Source organism: Peromyscus leucopus, chromosome 5 (assembly GCF_004664715.2).
Source record: "Peromyscus leucopus breed LL Stock chromosome 5, UCI_PerLeu_2.1, whole genome shotgun sequence".
Classification (NCBI taxonomy): Eukaryota; Metazoa; Chordata; class Mammalia; order Rodentia; family Cricetidae; genus Peromyscus; species Peromyscus leucopus.
Window position 1 is genome coordinate 4,136,895 of NC_051067.1, and position 24,106 is coordinate 4,161,000.

Here is a 24,106-nt window from a genome sequence, read left to right on the forward strand (position 1 = left end):
TTGTATGCACACTTGTGTTCACATTCTAACTACAGAAGAGTCGTGCCAAACGAAGTCTGTGAGCATTTGGAAAGCATGGGAAATAAAAACGGTGACCATCAAACTCATAAGTTGTGCTACCCAGCCGCCTGCTACGTGACTGCTTAGCTGTTGTTCCTAGTCTCTGGCTGTGAACTGGCAGCATGCCACTCTGACCTGAACAGCCACACCTTCCTGGAAAAGCTCTTGTGTTGTCTGTCTGCCCTTAAAGCAGAAAAGAAATATGTGACCAGACTAACATTTATCCCTGGAAGTTATTTTCTACTTGGGTTTTTTGTTGGTTTTGGTTTTTTAGGTTGTGTTTTAACTTATCCCTAAAATTAGGAAACAGAATTGCCATGTTTTCTTCTATCCTTACAAAGGTTTCCTACATTTTGTTTTGATTCTTAAAAGAAATTCTGTCCAGCAGGCTGGGGTTTTGATGGCTTACAGTGAGACCATGGGACAATCAATGAAGCCTGTTTACCAGAAGATGAGAAAATGGGGCTCCCCACAGCCCGGCCCCTCCAAAGCTGTCTTTACAAGTGATCTCAGTGCCTGCTGCCGTGTTCTTTCTAAAACAACAGAGACTGAGAATCCAGTTTTGACAGCAGGAGTCCTGAAAACTCCACTTTTTAGCAGTGTCTTGCTCACTTTGGACAGCTTTGGCAAGTGTCACCGTAAAAAGTCAATCTATTTTGTCTTTTGCTTCAAGGGGGGGGGGGGGGAGCGCTTCTCAAGTGGAACAAAACCCTTGCAAGACAGATCAGTGAGTGAGTGTCGTTCACAGTTACAGACATTAGAAATACAGTCCAAACATGGTGTACCCGCTCTTTGCTCCAGGGCACGTCTAGGCAGCAGCCATGTAGAACATCTTATTGGCAAAGCCGCCTTAGAGTGGGCCGTCTGATTTCCATCCTTTAAAAGGAAACTGCCCCTTCTACTCAGATCAGTGAGTCCGCACTGGGAAAGCGCTTGTTACCCAAGGCTGAATCCTGAAGTGCAGTTACAGACATTTCCCTCCCTCAGCCTTCCTGGAACCCTGGGGTGGCTCGAGCCAGCGAACTCCTCAGTACTCCCCACGCCCACCCAGTGCCAGCACCAGGGCAGCTGCTGCCCCGAGATAAAGGAGTTCCTGTTTTTACAGCATCATGAAAGCTCATCTCACAAGCCCGAAAGGAAGCTGGGGCGTGTTTACGTGCGTGCTGCTAATCAAATGGGAACCGCCTGCAGGAACTGTTCCAACAAAGCGCCCAGGACACACTGTTTTCGTCCTCGTCGGTCGCGCGGCTGGCAGGTCACGTGCTCAGCTTTCATGCTGCAAACTGCTGCACAAGAACTGGAAGCCTGTCGCAGGGTGTCTTCCTCCGCTAGTTCCACTGTCCCAGCGGCTGCAGGCTGGAGTGGAGCTCGGGCGTGCTGTCTTCAGTTCCGGAGCGTCCCGTTAGAGGGCGCCGTGCGGAGGGAGCCATTCCACTTCCGGTAGCACAGTGACTGCGGAGCCCGCAAGGTCACAGGTCACCGCCCGCGCCTCGTCATGCGGTCCAGCCCGTCACTCACCCGACTGTCCAATGGCGGCGCGGGGCAGGCTGCGCAGGGGCGGGGCCTGTGGCGCCTGCGCCCGAGCTTGTGGCGTCAAAGCTCCAGCCGTGTCCATGGAGAGCGGCTGAGCGATCACGCTCCGGCCCGAGGCTGCGGGCGCCGCGACGTGGACATGTCGGCGTCGTTGGTCCGCGCCACAGTGCGGGCCGTGAGCAAGAGGAAGCTGCAGGCCACGCGGGCGGCGCTGACGCTGGTGAGTCACCTCGGCGTCCGCGGGAGGTGGCGGGGCCCGGGGCGCCGCGGGAGCGAGCCTGGCCCGCCGAGTGGGGCTCCCGGCGGGCCGCGCGGGCGGAGCTCCGAGGAGCGGACGGGCTGCGGGCGCAGCCGCCCGGCGGCCGGGACACAGGACGGCCGTTTGCCGCCGAGGTCACGGCGTTCTGGAGAAAGGTCACGCAGGGATGACGCCGCGCAGGACGGCGGGTCGGCATACCCAACCTGGAGGCGGCTGCCGCGGTTACCTCTGTCACCCCAGGAGGCAAGCCTAGGGTCCATCCTGCCTGAGGCCGCCGCGGAATCTGCTCCATCGGTGTCCTAAGAGCGGCGGCTGCCAAATAATTCGTAGAAGTAAAATCGAAGGGGGTCGTGAGCAAGTAGTGATCTTTTCAGGATAGGTCGGTGTTTGGGCCCTCAGTCAGTCTCAGGCCTTTTCTAGAGCCAGCTTGTTTTTATTTCTGCAGGTACACCATGGAACCCAGAATTGTGCAAGCACAATTCCGGCTATGTTTCAACTTAAAGCAGAAAAGTCAGTGCACAGGACATGTTTCTCTGTTTGTTACCCCCCCCCTTTTTTTTTTCCAAATCACCATTTGGCATATTACCTGTTACTTGGGAATTTCGAGGTGCCCCGTTTTTCTCCTTTCCTACCTTCTCAGCGTACATTATCAAGACCTGCTATGTTTTGTGACAAGAAATAAGTGAGTTTCCTGGGCCCCGCTCTCGGTAGGCCCTTCTTAGAAGGAATACCGTCCCTGTCCGTGTTTTCTGATCTTCTGCCTCGTTATGAACTGTCACACAGCAGATCTCAGTTCACAGACTCTCCGTGTTCCTGTAGTCTGTCGTCTGAACTCATCCTTGAATCTCCTGTCCCTGTGATTCTCCTAGGAGCTAGTGTGAGAGGATAGCACACAGAGCAGCACTACAGCCTGTTTGTGCGTGCTTTTCAGGTGTTTGGTAAACATTTTGAACCCCAGCGTGTAGCATGCAAAAGCAGTGAGATGATCAAAGGCCCAATGCTTGAGAGAGATACTAGCAAACAAAAGTAAACTGATAAGAATTAAACATTGCAGCTGGGCGGTGGTGGTGCAAGCCTTTAATCCCAGCACTCGGGAGGCAGAGCCAGGCGGATCTCTGTGAGTTTGAGGCCAGCCTGGGCTACCAAGTGAGTTCCAGGAAAGGTGCAAAGCTACACAGAGAAACCCTGTCTCGAAAAACCAAAAAAAAAAAAAAAGAATTAAACACTGCCGGGCTGCCTCAGTCTGACAGCGGGAATTTGAGAGGTTGCAATAGCTGAAGAGTGCTCTAGAGTCCACCAGAAGTGAGCTGTGGCAAGGAAAGGTGCAGCATGAATATGTGAGCACCAGTTATTTCTTTTAGCTGGTGTTAGTCCTGCAGAGAGTACAGGGGTGGGGTGAGGGGTTAGATGGGTAAAGTCTACAAACCAGGAATGACTCCGGCTCACCATGTTAGTGCAAATACCCTTGGATACTTGGAAAGAACATCCAAGGAGAATGGGCTCCTTCCTACCCCACATTTCCAGGAGTTAATAAGTAGAATTGAATTTGTAGGGACCAGGTTAAGATGTGACTGAAGAATGTAAAACTTAAACACCTCCTAGTTGACAGGCAGCTTTACCACCATCGTTGTACCAGACAGTTGGTGCAGCTCTCGTTCATGATTAGAGGCTCATGCTGCACAAAGCTCAGCTTGTGAGTAAGTGATGGGGCCCAGCCAGTATCAGTGCCCATATGTGCAGAGAAGTTGGTTCACTGCACACAGAAGACTTGGGGGTGGGGGGAACTTAGCTTCCCTCTGCTGCCTGATTGAGGGACACATGTAAGGACCTGTTACTTCGCTGGAGTAGGACCAGAGACCTTTGGAACAGCATGCAGTTCAGAAGCTGTTACCAGGAAAACTATAGCATACAGCTAGATTTCTAGTCCAGTGGTAGAGAAGCTGCTTAGGGTGTGAGAAGGGGGAGAGCCTGTTGGCAAAGTATTATGTACTCATTGCAAAGTGTAATTTTTTTTTTTTAGTTTTATAGTCGTTAACTCTTCCCCCCCCCCCCCCAGACAGGGTTTCTCTGTGTAGCTTTGCGCCTTTCCTGGAACTCACTTGGTAGCCCAGACTGGCCTTGAACTCACAGAGATCCGCCTGGCTCTGCCTCCCGAGTGCTGGGATTAAAGGCGTGCGCCACCACCGCCCAGCAATAGTCATTAACTCTTATGTCATTAATTTAGTAGCCCTTGCAAATATTCAATTATTCCTAAACCACAGAATTGGTACCTTAGCTAAAAGCATGATGTATAACAAACATCAGGTTTGGGGCGGTAGCTCAGCTGGCAGAGAGCATGCTGTGAAGCATGAGGGCCCGAGTTTCCTCCCCAGTTCCTAGATAAAAACAGCTGGTTAGGGGTGGGGTGTGTGCATGCTTTTAATCCCAGTGCTGGGATGGGAACAGGATGAGCCTAGGCTCCAGTGGCTGGCCAGATACCCTACTGGACAAGCACCAGGCCCTCTGAAGCAGATCTGAAACATTCACTTGGAGGGCATTTCCCAGCATTCTGACAGCAAAAACAGTCTTGAAACAATTTTTGGTTTGTGGTTTTGAATATTTAAAATTTACATTTGTGTAATGTGTGTGCAGATAGTAGGCACGTGTGCTGGCGATTGTGTGCTCAGAGGGCAGCTCACAGGGGTCACTCTTCACCTCCCATCATGTGGATCCCAGGGATCAAACACTGGTCCTCGAGCTCAGAGGCGAGTTCCTTTACCTGACGAGCCATTTCACCAACCTTTAATAATTCTTTAAAAACATCTTCAAAATGTTCTCCCTTTAAGCAGCCATGTTCCTGTGGTTTACACGGAGCTGATTAAAAGGCATTGTTAGATTTGAGAGTATTTCAGTATGAATTCTGAGTCCTTACTTATTGGTGCATTTCTTGGGGAGGTTCAGGTTGAGTTGGTCTAGGGGTGCAGGCACAGTAGAGAGCTGCCAGACTTGCAGGGAGCTTCAGGAAGACTTTCTCATCATTGCCAGGGTGTGCACATGGAGTCAAGGGGAGTCACTTACCTTCTGTCTAGTACCACATTGCCATACCTAGACTAGAAAGGGCAGCCCCATGCCCAGCAACGGTTCCTTCAGCTGAGCAATGGCAGTGCACTGCACTCCTCAGAGGCCTGAGAGTCAAGTGTTAAAACCAGCCTGGAATACACAGTGAGTGTCTGTCTCTAAACAAGGCAGAATCAGAGCAATCACTTGGCCAGTTCCAGCTGTCAGTCCCTCTTGGTTGAGAGCTCCTTAGTAACAGCTCCCCAAGGAGGAGCATAGCAGAGTTAAGATCTGTTTTGTCCTTCGACGGCCGCTGGAAGACATTCAGGTCCTTTAATGTCACTTTCTCCTTGTGTGTCTTTCCCTGGACATTAGCAGCCCAATGCCTGTGTGGATGGTTCTGCATACCTTGCTTTTACTTTCTGTGTTGAACTTGTTTTAAGAAAAACCTAGCTGTGTAGACCAGGCTGACTTCAAATTTATTATCCTCTTGCCTCAGCTTCCCAGTAGCCAGGAGTATAGGTAGCTACTGTTTAAATGTTTTCTAAGACTTGAGAAAAGAAGGAAACCTGATTTGTAAAACCAAATTAGGTAACTTTATGGGGATAAAACTCAGGCCCAGTTCATCAAAAAGAGCCCATGTGCTCTCATCACACAGTACAGTGGGCTTCATCTTCACCTGTGCACTCAAAACACAGGCTCTCCTTCAGAGTCTTGCTCCAAAAAATACTTTTTCTAGACTATGCCTTTTCTTCTAAGCTTTTTGTCGTATGTCTGAGTGTTTTGCCTGCATGTATGTATATGTACCATGAGTACTTCGTGTCCCTAGGGGTCAGAAGAGGGCATTGGGTTCCCTGAAACTGCAGTTACAGATGGTGGTACCCCACCATGTGGTTGCTGGGACCAAAGCCAGGTTCTCTGCAAAGACAGCTAGTGAGTGCTCTGAGCTACAGCACCACCTCTGTGGCTTCTCTTGTAGGATTATTTTCAGAACTTGTGTTCTGTTGACAAAGAATTTCCTCAGCACTTTCATAGGAAATATGCCCATGAAATGTACAACTGGAAGACTGGAAAGGAAGTGCTTATGAGCAGCCACTTGGAAGTGTAATAATCACATTTTTTAAAATGTTCTACTTATCCTTGATAAACCTTTTACTTTGACTAAAATTGTTTTCTTTCTGAAATTAAGTTTAGATAATTTAAAAATCTGTTAGAATCTTTAAAATCTGACCAAAAAAAAAAGAAAAGAAAAAAAAAGCCAGGCGGTGGTGGCGCACGCCTTTAATCCCAGCACTCGGGAGGCAGAGCCAGGCGGATCTCTGTGAGTTCGAGGCCAGCCTGGGCTACCAAGTGAGCTCCAGGAAAGGCACAAAGCTACGCAAAGAAACCCTGTCTCAAAAAACCAAAAAAAAAAAGGAATTTTTAAAATCTGTACATCTTTTTAATTCCTTCTCAAATAAGTTCACATTTAAAAATTATTTCTTTTCTGGAGCCATAATGTAGAGTAACCACTTCAAATGTGAAACAGCAAATATTGGTATATTCTGACACTTGATGTCACTGTATAGCAGTACCCTAGGTTCGTGTTCAGGATGACACGTGTCCCTTGTGCACAGTGGCTTTTCCTAAGAAAAGCAGCCTGACAGGTAAGGTGTGCAGTCAGGAGCAAAGACAAGGTCTTTCCTTCCTCTTGCTCCGTTGGAGTTCATGGAGCTTTATTTCACATACTCAGATCCCAAGGTCTTAGAAACATGAGCTCACCTGTCAGTTTCTCTAGTTGCCCTGTGCTCTTGATTATTTTAGTAGCTTTTATTTGACTTTATCTCTAAATGTCTTATTGGTGTAGCCTTATTTTATGAGAAGTACAAATAATGGCAGGATGTAATAAAGTCACCTGTAATTAGCTTGATTTGTGATAATTAAAAGCTGCCAAATGGCCAGAGGAAAGTTCAGAGTCTTATTATACCTCAGTCTGCCTGAGCATCACAAGTTAGGAGTGTGTGTTTTCTTTCTTTGTTGACATGGCACCTGTCTGTATGCTGGGCTTTGGCGTTGCCATCCCACATTCCCTTCATCCCTCTCCCATGGAAGCCATCCTTCCTAACAAGCCCCACCACTTAGAATGTTGTTGAGGTTTTTGGGTGGTGGGTTTGTTTGTTTGTTTGTTTGTTTGTTTGTTTGTTTGTTTTTGAGACGGGGTTTCTCTGTGTGATCCTGGCTGTCATGGAACTTGCTTTGTAGACCAAGGCGACTTTGAACTCAGGGATCTACCTATCTCTGCCTCCTGAGTGCTGGGATTAAAGGTGTGGACCACCACACCTGGCTTGTTAGTTTTAATGAATGTTTCTGTTGACTCCTTGAGGTTGGCGTTCCTTTCTTCTACCCTTCATGTTGTTCCTGCATGCCACTTCAGTTGTCTGCACTGTGACTGAGGGTCAGGACCAGACAGACCACACTGACATTATTAAACATACTCATTGCTTTCTTTGTGTGTGTGGAGTGTGTATGTGAGGCAGTGCTGGTACGCATACATGTGTGTACATGTGTGTGGAGGCTGGAGGATGTCTCCAGGATTATTTATTCCTCAGGAGCTCTCCTCCTTTCTTTTTCTTTAAGGCAGGGTCTCTCACTGACCTAGAACTCCCCAGGTAGGCATAGCTGGCTCCCTCCCTCCCTTCCCTTCCCCCAACCCCATCTGGCCAGCTTACTGTTTATTTTGTTTTATGGAGATTGAACTCGAACTCAGGTCCTCATGACTGAAGCAAGTACATTACCAGCTGAGCTGCCTTCCAGGCCTTCAGTGCACAGCTTCTTACTTCACATTTTCTTCTTTGTTGATTTTATGACTCTTGATTTAGTTCCACCCTGTATTTATACTTCATCTGTCCTGATCTAGGGCCATGTTGATCGAATTATGCAGTTTATTACCATGCTTATCCTCATTTTACTATTTTAAAAGATAGTCAATTTAAGTGCCAGGATGACAGCTTTAGAAAAACTTGTTAAACCTGTAAAAATTCAGACAGAAGAAATTAACAGTGAAGTTGTTTCAAGATTGGATCATAAGGTTACAGAAAGAAAGCCTGTTTTCACACAGTCACCCTTAATTTATCCTGTAACCGTACAGCAGTTGCCTAATCAAATGACTACACAAAATATCTGGGCTCCAATTGAAATGTTGGATTTACGAAGGTTTAAGGAGGCAATCGTATCTTATGGCATGCATTCCCCATATGTAAAGCAAATGTTAAACTCTTGGTCAACATATAATAGGATTGCACCACAGGACTGGCGGGAGCTGGCACAGGCTGTTCTGGAACCCAGTCAAAGGCTTCAGTGGCTAACTTGATTCAAGGATGAAACTAAAAACATAGAAGACCTAGAGGACTGTACATACAGGCAGTGATGAGGCAGTCATGTGTTTGGGTTTACAACCAATGAGAAGGCAGAACAGAAAGGCTATATAAAGACAAACACACAGGAAGTAGGTTCCTTTCAGAGAGGTCTCTTGGCTTAAGAGGCTAGCTGCAGCAGGCGGTAAGGCTCTTAGCTCTGACCTCTTGGCTTTCTTCTTTGCATTGGTTCTGTGTTTCTTATTTAATAAGACGGTTGGTTACATCTACAGGGCCAGGCCTATCATCTGTCCCCTCAGCACTAGCCTAATGCTCTTTGCTCTTGATCATAGCAGACCCTGCCAGCTGGAATAGCTGATGATCACAAAGTAGGAAGAACATGGTTCCCTCACCATAATTTCTCTCACCTTTGTTACAGGAGCTGCCAATTTGCACTGTGCCCCATCCTCTCCTGGACTTCAGAATGCCATCCTCTCTAGGCTGCCTTTCCTGCTTTCAGTATTTAGTCTTCATCAGAATTCCAGGGAAGGGATTATCTCTATTACCCAGAGTAGGAAGCTTAAGCATTAGGGAAAAACTGCTTAGGGTGTCTACCTTTGGGATATACCCAGGAAATAGTCCAAGAATGTTGCAGATCAGACTAGGTTCCCAGCACCCTTTACAAGAAGGTGGGAGTGGTGACACTGATCTGAGAACAATGTCCAGGACGTTTTCTCCTGCTGATGACCACTAGGCTGGGTTGCTCTGCATTCTTAGATACACAGCCACATACATAGTCCTGTCACTGAGGAGCATGGCTGCTCACCCAGATATCTAGGTATGTTGTTGATGCATACTGGATGTCTGCCCAGAAGCAACTCTGTAGCCATGCATTCAGATAGGTCTGAAGGGGATTGAACCAACAGGGGAAACACCCAGAAGTTGGCTTTTCCGTTGTAGGCTATTCATGAGCATCTCTGTCTGGCACTGTGCTTATTACAAGACATGCAGTGGATGCACAAAACATGGCCTTCCCAGGAAAAGTGGGTTTCTGTTAGGATAGGAATGAATGTGCTTTCGCTGTGGCTCCCTTTGCCGGATGAAATCCACAGGTCCTCTGGCAAGAACCACACGCATGCACTTACAACAAGCTCCTGTAGTGGAAGGCCTGGCCATTCTGTGGTTTTAGAAGATGAGTCTAGTAACTGTTTCTTTTTTTTTTTTTTTTTTCTTCCAGACCCCCTCAGCTGTGAACAAGATAAAACAGCTTCTTAAAGACAAGCCAGAGCATGTAAGTAACACCTGTGGAAGGGTTGGCAGAGCTAAAGTTCTGTTCTCATTACAAAGGCATTTTGTTGCAAATAATATGTTTTCATTAATTAAGGTGTTTGGTTTTGTTAGCTTTTACATTGCTAAGGGCTCAACCTCCTGGCTTCACTCACCCCAGGCAAGTACAGGGAGCTGTACCCAAATTCTTGAATCACACAGGGAGAGCTTTTCCATAGAAAGCAGCTACTCACCACTCAAAACCCTAGACAACCAAGACATTGTCACTCATGCCAGATGCAGTCTGAGCTCGTCTGTGTGCTCACTGTATCTGGGCATTCCCCTGCCTCCACTGTATGCCTTAGGGTGGCTGAGGATATTCTGGAGGGTCTCTGGCCTCTGCCTGCTGCATGACAATAGCACCCTCTCTCTTCTTAAGTTGTAACAACCAAAAATGGCCTGCATGGTACTTGTTCTTATGTGCATCTCTCACTTCTTCCGTAGATGGCAGCATACAGAACATGCTTGGTTACACTTCTGTTCTTTACCCTAATAATTCAGCCTGAAGACCTTCCAGATCATTTTCTAAAGGTCTGCTCCTTTTCATGACTGCACATATTCTACCCAGCAGTTTTGATTCATTCAACTAATACTTTGTATGAAAGGCTGCCACAGATTTCATTTACCAGCTGTAGGTGAATTGAGCCATGCCCACAGGGTAGTTGAGTTAGATTTGTGAATCACTTCAGGCTGCGGCCTGTGCATAGTGGTTCTGAGATTGTTTTCTGGATATTCTTGTGCTACATGACTGGTCTTCTCGCACCTCCATCCTAAAAGCTGTTAAATGTTGATAGGTTTCAGTGTTCTGACTCTGGACTTTCTAGCACATAAATTGACCAAAAATTCCATGAAATTAGCCTTGTAGGTATGTAAGGTATTTGTTCTTATTGGTGTAAAAATATGAAATTTACAGCATTAACAATCCCTTTCCCAAAACTCCCATTACCTAAACCTTCCTGGACTGGAATTGTATGGGAACTGGGCTACCTTTGAACTCATAGGAGATCCATCCGTCTCTTCCTCCTGATTGCTGGGGTCACAGGTGTGAGCTACCATGCCTGCTTAAACCTGAATTTTCAGATACTGAGGAGGGTTACTGTTTGTTTTTGCTTCTTGTGTTTCTGGGAGTGAGCGTAGGACTTCAGACATACTAGGCAAAGCTCTTCTGCAGAGCTACCCCCTCACCCTGTCTTTGAGCACTCTAATGTCCACTGCCTAATGTCTGGACTTCCTGATTACAGAGGTAGAAACTAAAGCCTGTGCTCCAGAAATTCATCAGGCAGCTTATTCCCATTCAGAATAATGAAGCCCCTCATCCTAAGCTTTGCAGTCAAGCTCTTGAAACAAGCACACCTTTAAGGGTTTCACAGAATTGGAGGGCTCTGGTGGGACAGGACTTAGGGTAGTAGTACTTGACTGTTTAAAGAAAAGGCAGGCACCAAGATTGAGAGTAGGTAGATATTGTTAGCAAACCCCTGTGATATGCTGTGTTGGCTAGGTTTATGTCAGCTTGACACAAGCTAGAGTCATCTGAGAGGAGGGAACCTCAACTGAGAAAAGTCTCTATAAGATCAGGCTGTAGGCAAGCCTGCAGGGCATTTTCTTAATTCGTGATTGATTGGGAGTGGGGGTAGCTTATTTTTGGTGGTTGTGTCCCCAGCCTGGTCATCCTAGGTACTGTAAGAAAGTAGTTTGAGCAATTCATGAGGACCACAGCAAACCAGTACACAGCACCCTCCACAACCTCTGCATCAGCTCCTGCCTCCCCCATACCCCTCCCATCCCCACACACAAATTTTTAACTTCTGTGGTCTTTGCCTTCCTGGTATGTTGGAAATGTTTTACCAGACTGCCTTAGAAAGGAGGCTTCTGTCCAGAGGCAGGATGGTTGCCAGGTGACAGGATGAACCTTAGTGCTCACTAACCATGGAACCCTCCAGAAAGTATCTCACAGAACAAAGTGGAGCTGACCTCTTAAAGGAAGTCTAGGTTTTAAAGTCAAAATCTACCATCAAATACCTTTTAAAAAGAAAAGAGGTGGCACACCTCTAATCCCAGCACTGGGGAGGCAGAGGCAGGTGAGTCTGAGTTCGAGGCCAGCCTGATGTACAGTTCAAGTTCCAGGACAGCCAGGGCTACATAGAGAAACCTGTCTTGAAAAACCAGAAGGAGAAAAGAAAAGGCCAGATGTGGTTGTGCATGAGCTCATTACCCTAGGCTGTGAGCAGTAGAAACTGGCAGGTTGTAAATCCAGGGCAAGGCAGGGCTACAAAGCAAGTTGATACCATTTTTGACACCCTGTGTTTAAAAAGTAAAAGAAGCCAGATGTGGTAATATACACCATGATCGCAGCACTTTGAAGGATGAAACAGGTGGATGATGAATTTGAAACCAGCCTGGACTACAAAAAAAAAAAGCAGCTGGTATTCATAGCTACAGAAGAGCATTGTGCTCTCATTACTTCCAAACTGTAGTTAAGAAAGCAGACACTCTGAAACCATGTAAAGCCATAAAATACAACAGAGTACAACTTTTAATATGCTGTAATAAAAACTGTGCAGATGCAACCAGGCCTGAGGAAACACAGAAAAGCTGCTTTCCTGGACAGCAGTGGTTGTGCAGTTCTTCCTGTATGCGTTTTCAGTGTCGTTTTTAAATGCTTGTTTCCCATTCCATTTGTTCTTCTATAGGGGCATTTTACAACCAGAAACCTATTACCACTGGGTTTAGGAGAAAATGAATAGTGGTAATAAATATTTTTTGTTTTTTCGTGACAGGGTTTCTCTGTGTAGTTTTGTGCCTTTCCTGGAACTCACAGAGATCCACCTGCCTCTGCCTCCCAAGTGCTGGGATTAAAGACGTGCGCCACCACCGCCTGGCTGGTAATAAATATCAAAGGTTGCTTTTTGTTGTTGTTGTTGTTGTTATTGTGTGTGCAGGTTATCTGTTTGTATAGTACTTTGATATTTGTGTGCATGTGTCTGGGGCCAGAGGTCAACCTTAGGGGTCATCCACCCTGATTGGAGACATGGTTTCTTGTTGGTCTGGACCTCAGGAGATAGACCAGACTGACTGGTCAGCAAGCCCCAGAAACGGCCTGTCTGTGCCCCCTCCCCAGCACAGGTACAGGCATGGGTCGCTGTAATGGGCCTTTTCATCTGGATTCTGGAAATCTGCCATAAGTTCTTGTGCACTTTACTGAGCTAATGCAGCTCTCATTGATTTTTCTCAAGACCGAGCCTTGCTCTTTGGACCGGGCTGGCTCCAGCCTGCTATAGTCCTGTTCCTCAGCCTCCCAAGCAAGTGCTGGGATTCAGGATGTAAGTCATCATGCAAAGTTTATTTATGTTCTCAATTCTTTTCAGGTGGGTCTGAAAGTTGGTGTGCGAACCAGGGGCTGTAATGGCCTCTCTTACACCCTAGAGTATACAAAGACAAAAGGAGATTCTGATGAAGAAGTTATTCAAGATGGTAAGCTCTCTTCTCTTTTTGAGATAGGTTCTTTTGTAGCCTAGGCTAGCCCTGAACTCCTTATGTAGCTGGGTGTAGGGGATGACATTAATTCCTGCTCCACTACCCAGTGGTGGGGTATAAGTATGCACCCCCACACTGGATCTGGTAAGTAATGGAGTTTTTGGGGTTTTGGTTTTTGTTTGGTTGGTTGGTTTTGTTTTTTTTTATTTATTTATTTTTTTTTTTTTTGGTTCTTTAACATTTTATGGGCACTTTGTCCTGATGAAAACTTTTATCCCTGTGCAAAGCTGATGTAAAGACTGCTGTCTGTGTTAGGAGTGGTGCTTCTTACGTGCCCAGCATTGGCAGACAGACATTCATTATCAAACTATGTGCAGCCACTGAAAGGAGAGAGGTGACATTTTTTCCTGGCTTCTGTTGAAGAACCTGGTACAAGGAGAGATTCAGTAGCTGGGAAGCCCAAGGTTTCACAGTGAAAGGACCCAGTGAAGCTTTGAACCAGTTCTAAGGGTTTGGAGGAGTTGTGTTTTGTTTCGGCTCTAAAGGTCATCACTGTGAAAGGTTTTGGCTTGTTTTTGTCCCGGTTTTTTTTTAAGACAGGGCCTTCACTATGTGGCCCATTTTCAGACTCTTGATTCTTCTTCCCATACATCTTAGTCTTGGAATTACAGAGTGTTGCTGTGACTGCTGAGGACCAAGTTCATCCTCACAGGTTTTTAAATGTTCTATTAGCATATGAAGTCAGAGGACAACTTTTGAGAGTTGGTTCTCTTCCTTCACCATGAATTCCGGGTATCAAAACTCAGGTAGTCAGCTCCTTTTACCCCCTGAACCTCTCACCACGCACACAGATTTTAAGACCAAAAGTAAACCATTCAGCCATTTCTGTTGAAACAGTTTTGTGTGGCTGTGGTTGTGGGTGTTGGTGCAGATTCCTGTTCCTGTGGAGGCCAGAGGTGTCAGATCCCCTGGAGCTGGAGGACAGGCGGTTGTGAGCTAGCTGCCTGAGATGGGTTCTGGGAACCAGGCTTGGTTCTCTGCAAGAGCAGCACATGCTCTCCAGCTACCACTTAACTTTTGAGGCCTTGTTTTTTAGTTTTTCAGTTATTGCATTTGATACCAACCCCTGTCATCTTGCAAAACCTACCAAAGAGTGAGGTACAGTGTCCCAGACTTAATATCACAACCATTGGCAATGGGGATCTTAAGTTTGGGGTTCAAGATAAGTCAGGCCAGCCTGGGCTAGCAAGATCCTGTGTGAGACAAGAAATAACACTGCATCCCTGGAGAAAGGGAGAGCCACAGGCTTTGCAGGCTTGTGCACTGGAGACCTGTGAGTAGCTTGCAGCCCTTTTGTGTGAGACAAGCAGGAATTATTCCCAACTGTGCCTCCATCATATTTAACTGAAGTAATTAACCAATAAAGACCTTTTTAAAATTATAAATAAATGGGAGCTGGAGAGATGCTCAGAGGTTAAGCGCTTTTCCAGTTCCCAGCACCCACATAGTGACTCACAGCCATCTGTAACTTTTGTTCTAACACCCTCTTCTGGCTTCCACAGGCAATCAGCACATACCTACAGGCAAAACACCATACACATGAAAAATCTTAGAAAATAACATCAGTTCAAAAATAAGCCTCAGTTGCTCCCCTACAGAGGAAAGGACCTGTAGTGTATGTTCATGTTTAAGTGATGTCTTGTAAGGAAAAACATGTTTTTGTATTTTCAAGAGGTTGGTCTCTCCTTCACAGTGACTAGGGAATATTACTCATTTTTAAGGCCATCAGCAGATTACAGCTCTGGGTCCCGTGGGCGTTTTCTGAAGTCCACATCTCATTATGTGGTCTTGGTTTATATGGTCTGGTTAGAAATGCACCATGGAATAACGGTTCTGTGGGTGTTTTTACCTGACAGGGTCAGGCACAGATGGTACCAGAAATCTCATTAATGCTGTCATTAAAAAACTCAGAGAATTACACATTTCTCTGTAGCAGATTGAGGGGGGAGGGGATGAGTAAAATACAGTGAAAAGCAAACCACAGTTTTGCAGAAATGCCTTGGGATTTCCATATGTAAAAGGGTCCTCCCTGTTATGATTGGTTGGGCACAGACTGGGCTGGTGGGCAGCTGTGTACTTCCTGTAAGGAACCCTGGGCTTGCCCAGAAGCTGTAGGATTACCGATGGCACCCACTGGAAACTCACTGGCAGGTTCTGCACCCTGAAAGCTTCATGTCTAATGTGTTTTCTTTTCCCCAAGGAGTCAGAGTGTTCATCGAAAAGAAAGCACAGTTAACACTTTTAGGAACAGAAATGGACTATGTGGAAGACAAACTGTCCAGTGAGTTTGTTTTCAATAACCCCAACATCAAAGGGACTTGTGGCTGTGGTGAAAGCTTTAACATTTGAAACCTCAGGACTCCAAGCTCCGGGAGAGCCGGGATCTACCTGGGAGCTCACTGAAGAGATCATGTGATTGTCATGTGCTCAGAGTTTATAATGTGTGGCCACCTCATGTGGAAAAATAAAGTGATGCATTTTGGAAATCAAGCCAGTGTGCTAAGAGTCCCGAAAACTTGGTATCTGTATTGTCTGTAAAGCACAGAAACTGAGAAGCCATTGGTTTCTTTGAGTCGTCTGTTCTGTACAGAAAACTCTTACCCTGCTCTTAACACTGTAGCATTTGTGCTAGAACCAGCTTCGTGGCCATTGCTTTGCTGGGAGCTAAGGAAACAGATAACAGGTGTGCCCCCATAGATCCTACTGAATGGCTTGAAACTACGCCTGCTGGGTCCTTTCCCAACCTTTTGCCAACTCCTAATCTCAGAGTCAGGACAACTATGGGTAACAGCACGGTGGTACCCCACTTCCCTCTCACGTTTGCCATGGCCTTTTGCATTTTATTAGAAATGTGATGATCGAATGCTTCATTTGCCCACTCAACAGTTCCAGACTTCTGAGTGATGGTGTCAGAAGGTGGGAGCGGCCAGACCTGGTCTCAGTCCATCCCCTAGGGCATGCTTCAAGATGGTTGGCTTAGACCTTTCCACTGAAAGCTCTTGTGACAAGCAGCCAGCTAGTAGCTCACAGCACCTGTGTGTATGAAGACTAGGTCTGAGTACAGGTTAGAAGAGCTGGGACCAGACCCAGCTCTCCCTTCCTCACAGGTGACACCAGTGCTGTATGAGACACTCAGTGGAGGTGAGTGCTGGCCTGGCTTCATGCCTGGGCAGCATTTTTATAAGACTCTCTTAATTTATGGAGATTGCATTGGTTTTCTTTTGAATGGAAAAGTCTTAGTTAAACCCTTTTGTATGAATTGCTACCTTGTTTGTTTAGAACTTTGAAACAATAGTTTCTTACAGAGATCCTGCAACAGTGGAATTACTCTTGGAGCACAGGACCTATGGAGCAGAACATGGAGGTGTCTTCTTAGAGTTCCCAATATGCATATACTTGCTGGTTCCTAAATGAAATTGCTGACTTTTTAGTATTTTTATCACCAGTTTTTTGAGTCGTGATTTCACGACCTTCCTGCTTCAGCTTTCTGAGACATGTGCTACCACACCTGGATCCCAAGTTCTTCTTCGAAGTGATCTTGACTTGACTTGTGTTTGACATCTTAAGTAACCTGTGAGTTCTTTTGTGGGAGGCTGATTTTCATGAAGTAGCTGAGTTTAATATCTGTGCTGTATACTAAAGTACCTAACACCAAAATGCACTGACTTGTAGTTTTATGATTGTTGATGAGTTTGTATCATAAATAGAATTATTGATACATCTTTAATTTGTGCAATATTGTATGTAGAGATTGAGTATCAATTAAAAAACAGAACTCCTTGTGGTCCTAATACTGTCTTTTCTTTTGGGGGGAGTTAGCTGCTAAAGCCAGTCAGTCAGTTATGCTGCTGTCTCCAAAAGCCTGAGAACACACTGGAGATGATGCTGTCTTGCTTTGCTGCCTGTTTGTGGTACACACACTCACACCCTACCACACCATCTCTCCAACTGACTGTAGTGTAGATTCCAGACTGTAACTCTTGTATGTGGAGTACATACTGTTCTCAAGCGGTAGGTCTGACAATATCCTTTTCATACTTGAGAACCTAAAGCATGACAAGAGTAGACTCTTATCTAATTAAATTATATAGGGCCTGGTGATGCTCTGAACAGCTACAACATATACTATTTTAATGACCTCTAGGGGTGAGAGGCAGATGGAGGGTGCCCTCAAGGTTTGTCCTCTGAGTTGAGTTTTTAAAGACGAGAAATATAGAGGAAAGGGGGAGAATGAACAAAACTAATTGGTTTGAAAAAATGTAGAGAAGCTATGCCCTGAAAAGACCAAGGCACAGGAAGGACAAGGTGGGAGGCCATGAAACAACCTCTGAGTTCTGCAAGGGTATCAGTGTGTACAAGGGAGTCCTCAGAATACAACTATCATTCCACCAGACAAGGTGCAAGCCTACAAGCAGAGCATTGGAAGGCTGAGGCCGGAGGATTGAACATTCCAAACCACACCTGGGGTGGGGGGGCGGTGGGGGAGCAAGACCTCCCACTTTAAAAATACAACTGGAAGACAAAACAGCATTCAGAAGTATCAGTCTTGTGCTTATACAGCAAAGTAGGCTAGAAGAGGGTAGAAAGGGGCTGTTGCAAAACTCGGAAGGGGACAGACAGCGACCAGAGTGGCGCAGTTTATGTGGGTACAGCAATACCTACAGTTTGGGCTTGGAGTTTTCTCTTACCCAATATTGAAACGTGGAAGACAGGAACTCAACTGCCTCAGTGTTCTTGCTCCAGAGGTGCATCAGTCTTTCAGACAGAATGGCTCAACCTGTAATCCTAACAACCATGTACTCAAGCCTCAGCCCTGACCAGGAAGGTTCTCACATACCCACACAAACCCTGTGGCACCCCTAAGTGACATGTGGGGCATCAGATGTTCCAGGAGCCTCACAAGGTGGCAAATCTCTTTCTTCATATAACCTTGGTTAAAAACTTCACTGTCCTAATCAGGAAGCTCTGAAATGAATGGGTCAGGCCACTGTGGTTAAAAATACTCTTTAATGCATTTCAGAAGACCAGCCTGCTGTGCTTCACTGTTCTGGAACATCTCCCAGCCCCCTCTCTGCACCTACAAGAAGGGCTTTTTTTTTTTTTTTTCTCAGACAGGAAAGGGAATAGGAGTGGGGGAAGAAACCCACAAGATTGAGGGTCTCTGAAATCCTCAGTACTTCCTAGGATTGATTCAGCAGGAAATGCCTCAAAATAGCCTTTCTTGTCATGTTTTGATGTGTAAGCAATCAGACAGGCTCAGCCCAGAATCAGCACAAACACAGCCAGCCTCAGGCATAGTGGTCTAGGATGAAAACTAACCTGGATTTGATCCCGTGGAAGAAAGGAGGAAGATCCATCTGCCCTTGACCTCAACTGGTGTTCTCAAAAGAGAACACAGGGAACAGGGTCACGGACTTGTGACTACACAGACATGTTTGAGGTCATGAGCCAATAGCCCAAAATTCCAGGGTTTGCTGGCAGAAGCTATGAGAGAAGCATACAAAAAGTCTTTCCCAGCAGCCTTTGGGGGACATGGGCTTCCTGACACCTTCATCAGTCTACTTCCCAGACATGCAGATGAGGTTTCTATATTTTCAAGTGCCTGGCTTGGGGAGGTTTGTGACAGTGGTGCAGTACATGCTGTCTGCCAAGTGTCAGAATTTCAGATGCCCCGTGGGTGATAGCATGTTCCCCAATATATCGTGCACCCTAATAAATTTATCTGGGGTCAGAGAACAGAACAGCCACTAGACAGACTTAGAGGCCAGAAAATGGTGGCACTCACACCTTTAATCCTAGCATTCCGGAGGCAGAGATCCATTCAGATCTCTGTGAGTTCAAAGCCACAGTAGAAACAGCCAGGCATGGAGACTCACACCTTTAATCCCAGAAAGTGAAGGCAGGAAGCAGAAAGATATATAAGGCATGAAAACCAGGAACTAGGCCTGGTTAAGATTTTAGGCTTTTGAGCAGCACAGTTCAGCTAAGATTCATTCTGGATGAGGACTGAAAAGTTTCCAGTCTGAGGAAACAGGGCCAGCTAAGGAATTGGCAAGGTGAGGTGGCTGTGGCCTGTTCTGCTTCTCTGATGTTCCAGTGTTCACCCCAATAGCTGGCTCCAGGTTTGTTTTTATTAAGACCTTTTAAGATTCGTGCTACATCTGGCACCCAACTTGTTGGGTACAAATTCTCGAAAAAGCTACTTGCCTGTGGCCTTGCGGGCCCCAGCTCAGACCCGAGCTACACATTGCCAGTTGTGGTGGCACACGCTGGTTGGATTTACTGAAGAAGGCTTGCTAAGAAGCTGCAGCTGGGGCCCAGCCACAAACAGTGGCAGTGGGACCATGGAGGCAGCGGCTGCTGCTCCAAGTTACTGCCTGCTTCTCTTCATGTTTGTGACTGCGGTGATGCTGCTACCTGGGATGAAGGGTTTACTGCTGCTTCTTCAGAGAAGAATTGCCAGGACCATCGTGTTACAAGAAAGCATCGGCAAAGGTCAGTTTGGAAAAGTTTGGAGAGACAAATGGCAGGGAGAAATTGTGAAGATTTTCTCTTCTAGGGAAGAATGTTCATGGTTCCAAGAGACAGACATTTATCAGACTGTGATTGCTCCAAACCACAGAGGAGGCAAAAAAAAAAAAAAAAAAAAAAAAAAAAAAAAAAAAAAAAAAAGTCTGCCCGGGAACCATGATCACGCCTAACAGCGACTTTGAAATCTTCAAAAAGATGACAGGAGCACACAATAACGATTCCACATGGACTATGGTAAAGCCATTAAGCTGATTAACACCACCAAAAGATCAACTCTGGACTACAAACTACTCAGGACAATTTGAGATGGCTAGCTGAGATGATCCAGCCTGACAGACTACTTGAACAAGGACTTGAAACAAGCCCTGCATTTTCTCATTATGTAGCAACTGGACAAATGATACAGGACTTGACAATTAACCCAGAAATTTTCTTTTCAGGATTCCCTAAAAATGTCTTCACTCCAAGAAAGCAGGAAGTAATTTTAAGAGAAACACGCCCACATTCCCAAGATGTGGGGTGGATGGTTTTGGGGTCGTTTAATGAGTTATGGATAATTGTCATTGTTTATGATGGTTGGTTACAAGTTGTTAATTGTTAATGGTCAGGAAAAACACTGAACAAGGAGATTAGATTCAGAGTTTTTGTTTAAAAAAAAGAATATAGATATGAGGTAGATCATTGACTCTACTCTGAGAAAAAAAGATAAGTAATAGGACAAATGGGTAGATCATTGAACCTACTCTAAAAAGAAAAAGAGGAAGATATAAAAATGACAAAAGGTAGATTATTGAATCTATTATGAAAAGAAAAAAGAGAGAATATGGATATGATAGGATAAAAAGGTCAATTATTGAATCTACTTTTAAAAAGGAACTACTTGTTTTACATAGGATAAGTAATGAAAATTTTTTTTGTCTGAGTTTATCAAATGTTACTGGACTGGACATTGTTAATATATATAATGGAATTTTTGTCTGAATCTGTCAAATGTTAATGGACTAGACATTGTTAATGTAATTCTTGACTATATATTGGATATATTTATTGGATATAGTTTTTCTTGTATTAGTTATAAGCTTTTTAAATTTTAGACAAAAAGGGGAAATGTGGTGATATTGTGTTCCCTAATATATCGTGCACCCTAATAAATTTATCTGGGGTCAGAGAACAGAACAGCCACTAGACATAGAGGCCAGAAAATGGTGGCACACATGCCTTTAATCCTAGCCTTCTGGAGGCAAAGATCCATCTGGAATTGGCAAGGTGAGGTGGCTGTGGCTTGTTCTGCTTCTCTGATGTTCCAGCATTCACCCCAATACCTGGCTCCAGGTTTGTTTTTATTAATAAGACCTTTTAAGATTCGTGCTACAGCCCTGTCATGGGATATCTTAGCACAGTTGAGCTTGTGCCCCTAAACCCCTTACCTATGACTTTTTGAGGCTTGCTCTCTACTTTCCAACATACTTAGTCTCATAGTGCTGAAAAACAAGATAAACTGTGCCCACAGACTGGGCTGCTAATGTAGCTCAGAGCCCTCCCCATAACAGTCTCACCACTGCATCTCACCTAGCAGTGCTGTGTACCACAAGTGGATCTATTTCCACAGAAACATTTGCTTTTGAGAACAACAGGGAGAGAGCAAACCAAATGTACTTACTGGACACCTTACAGCTCCAGCTCAAAAGAAATGGCGATAAATGTTCCGCTTAGGTCCAGGATTGTCCAGTTTTGTACCTGTTTAATAAGAACGTTGGTGAGAAACACGATACATGCAAATGAGATGATGTCATAACCATGTGCTGGTTCTGAGACAGCTATGTGATCTTATTTGCCTTGAGTGTCATCACCTGGGAAATGCTGGCTGAATTCATCTACTATTGCATCCATCTTGGTCTCTCTTTTGTCCCTGTGGTTAAAATACTCTGCAAAAGCAACTTAGGGGAATGGGGTTTCTTGCAGCTCAGTTCAAGGTCACAAGTTCATTTTTATGGAGGAGTCAGAGTGGCAGGAGCTTGAGGCAGCGAAGCACAATGCATCTGAAAAGAAGTGAAGTAAGGTGAGGGATGGACGCATGCTGCTTCCAGGCTCCCTTTCTCCTCTTACACCATCCAGGAGCAAGCCTGGGGAGTAGCACCATTCACAGCAGCAGGTCTTCCCACCTCAAAATCCAGAAACCCCTAACAGGCAAGGCATGCACAGAGAGGCCTATCTCATGGGTGATTCTAGATTCTGTCCTGTGGAAATAACACAAATCATCACAGCATCAGCTCCTTTATTTAGTGTCCATCATTAGGCTAGTGTCATCCATTGCATCTTGTGCACAAATCCTACACTTGTGAGACTGATTTCTTTGTATTGACATGAATCAATACTTAAGTTCTTCAAATAGGTTCTCAGAACTGAATGCTTTCTGAATAGGGTTGAGGTCACTCAAGAAAGAAAGCCAGTAATCAGCACATGGGATCTCATGAGAGTGTTTTGCACAACAAAGACATTCAGAGAAGAGACAGTTTCAAGAGTGAGAGAAAACCTTTGCCAGCAATATATCCAACATAGGGTGGGTATCTAAAATATACAAAGAACTAAAGAAACTAAACATCAAGAAAATGATCCAGTTAGAAAATAGGCCCTGGAGCTGCACACAAAATTATCAAAATAAATACAAATGGTTTTAAGTATTCAAATTATTAGCCATCAGGGAAATGCAAATTTAAACTACTTTGAGATTCCATGTTATCCTGATACCAATGGCAGTCAAGAACACAAAAGGATGCTGGCAAGGATGTGGGGAGAGAAGAACAGTTGTCCACTGTTGGTGTGAGTGTAAATTGGTGCAGCCACTGTGGAAGTCAGTTTGGAGGTTTCTCAAAAACCTGTAATAGAACTTCCACATAATCCATCTGTCCCTGTCCCTGGGCATATATGCAAAGATTCAATGCCATCCTGCAAAAATACTTGCTTATCCATGTCCATTGCTCCTGGAATCAGCCTAGAGGCCCATAAACTGACCAGTGAATAATGAAAATGTGATAGAATGGAATTTTACTCAATCATAAAGAAAAATGAAATTAAGCAACCTGCAGGAAAATGAACCAAATGATATTATACTAAGGTAGCCCAGGCCAGCAAGACAAATGCTGTGTGTTCTCATGTGGATCCCAGCTTTGAATTTTCACAATTGTGTGTTAATTTGGAGTGTCTGGAGGACAGGAAGTTAGAAAGGGCCCAAGAGGAATGGAAGGAATGAGGCCTTAAGGATTGAAGTGTTAGTAGAACTCAAATGTTATGAAAGGGCAGGGTCACTGGGGGCTAAAGGTTTAAGTGGAAGCTGAGGCAGGGGATGAAGAAGAGGAGTTGACTGTGTGGGTTAACCAAACTGCAGATATATAAAATTCCCTTATAGAAATACACCTCTTTACATCTGATTAAAAATAGAATTTTTTAAGGTCTGAACACAGGTACCCTGCATGGATAGATAGGGGGTGCTCCCCTAGAAGGCATGAGTAACTAAATGAAAATCTCAGTACTAGTATGGGATAGCTACCTAGGAGTAACTCGTCAGAGAAGGCCCAGAGGACCCTAAAACAATACAAGCTATTGATCGCCATTTGTCTCGGTTGCCCATCAGAACTAGATAGTGAGACTGTTATTGAAGACACACGCACTTCAGTTGCAACATAGAGAAAACTGGAACGGACCTCAAAACCTCCTCCCTGGTACCTGAAAAGTGACTCATAACTGGTCAAGGGCTTACAATAAGTGGCTGTTGAATGCTCTGCCTTTTATGAGACATCTATAAGCACCACTAAAGCCCGCCCAAAGCTCAGGGACACAGCATAAAAGCAAACAAAAAGAATACAAGAGCCAGAGGAGACACTGTAAATACCATCTTCTGGGTGTGGCATGGATGTGGCACTCAGGAATTCATTGCAACTGTGGCAACCTATACAAGACCTGCATGAGATGAAGCTGACAACATTGACTACAGAAGACAGAACTGGACTCAGTGGAAGGAGCAGGGAGGGCTGTCGGTGGGAGGCTGTGGATAGTTACCAAGAGAGATATCTGAATGTATGAAATTATCAAAAGATAAAAAGATTCAAAACATTTTAGCAATTGAAAATTTTCCTAAGTGGTTTAAAACACTTCATTTCCTATAAATTATCTGGCTATAGTAAACAATTCCAACATTTACTGGGTGCTTACTAACTTACTTTACTATTGAGTTCTGAAGAGCAAGCCTAGCACCGTATGCCTGCTAGGCAAGCAGTCTACCCCAGTACACCCCTGAGCTACATCCCAAGACCAAGTACTTAAAGCCAGTATTAAACAGTTAATCACTTAACATCACAACCAGCTCAGTACAGTGTTGCCCTTTCCCTAATAAGTGAACTAAACATGTATGTCAATGTCTGTTTTCTATAAAACATTCTGCTATATAAGTAGACTTGAGACTCACAGCTCAGAAGAAGGAAAGGATGCACTTGGACTC

General features: G+C 45.1%; 1 protein-coding gene across 1 annotated transcript; it reads left to right on the forward strand.

Moving 5' to 3' along the window:
- Positions 1 to 1,639: 1,639 nt before the first annotated feature.
- On the forward strand, positions 1,640 to 16,871 carry Isca1 (iron-sulfur cluster assembly 1). Its single transcript, XM_028893688.2, has 4 exons — positions 1,640 to 1,813; positions 9,458 to 9,511; positions 12,912 to 13,017; positions 15,281 to 16,871. The coding sequence occupies exons 1-4, from the start codon at positions 1,733 to 1,735 to the stop codon at positions 15,427 to 15,429; spliced, it is 390 nt and encodes a 129-aa protein (XP_028749521.1). The 5' UTR covers positions 1,640 to 1,732; the 3' UTR covers positions 15,430 to 16,871.
- The last annotated feature ends 7,235 nt before the right edge of the window (positions 16,872 to 24,106 follow it).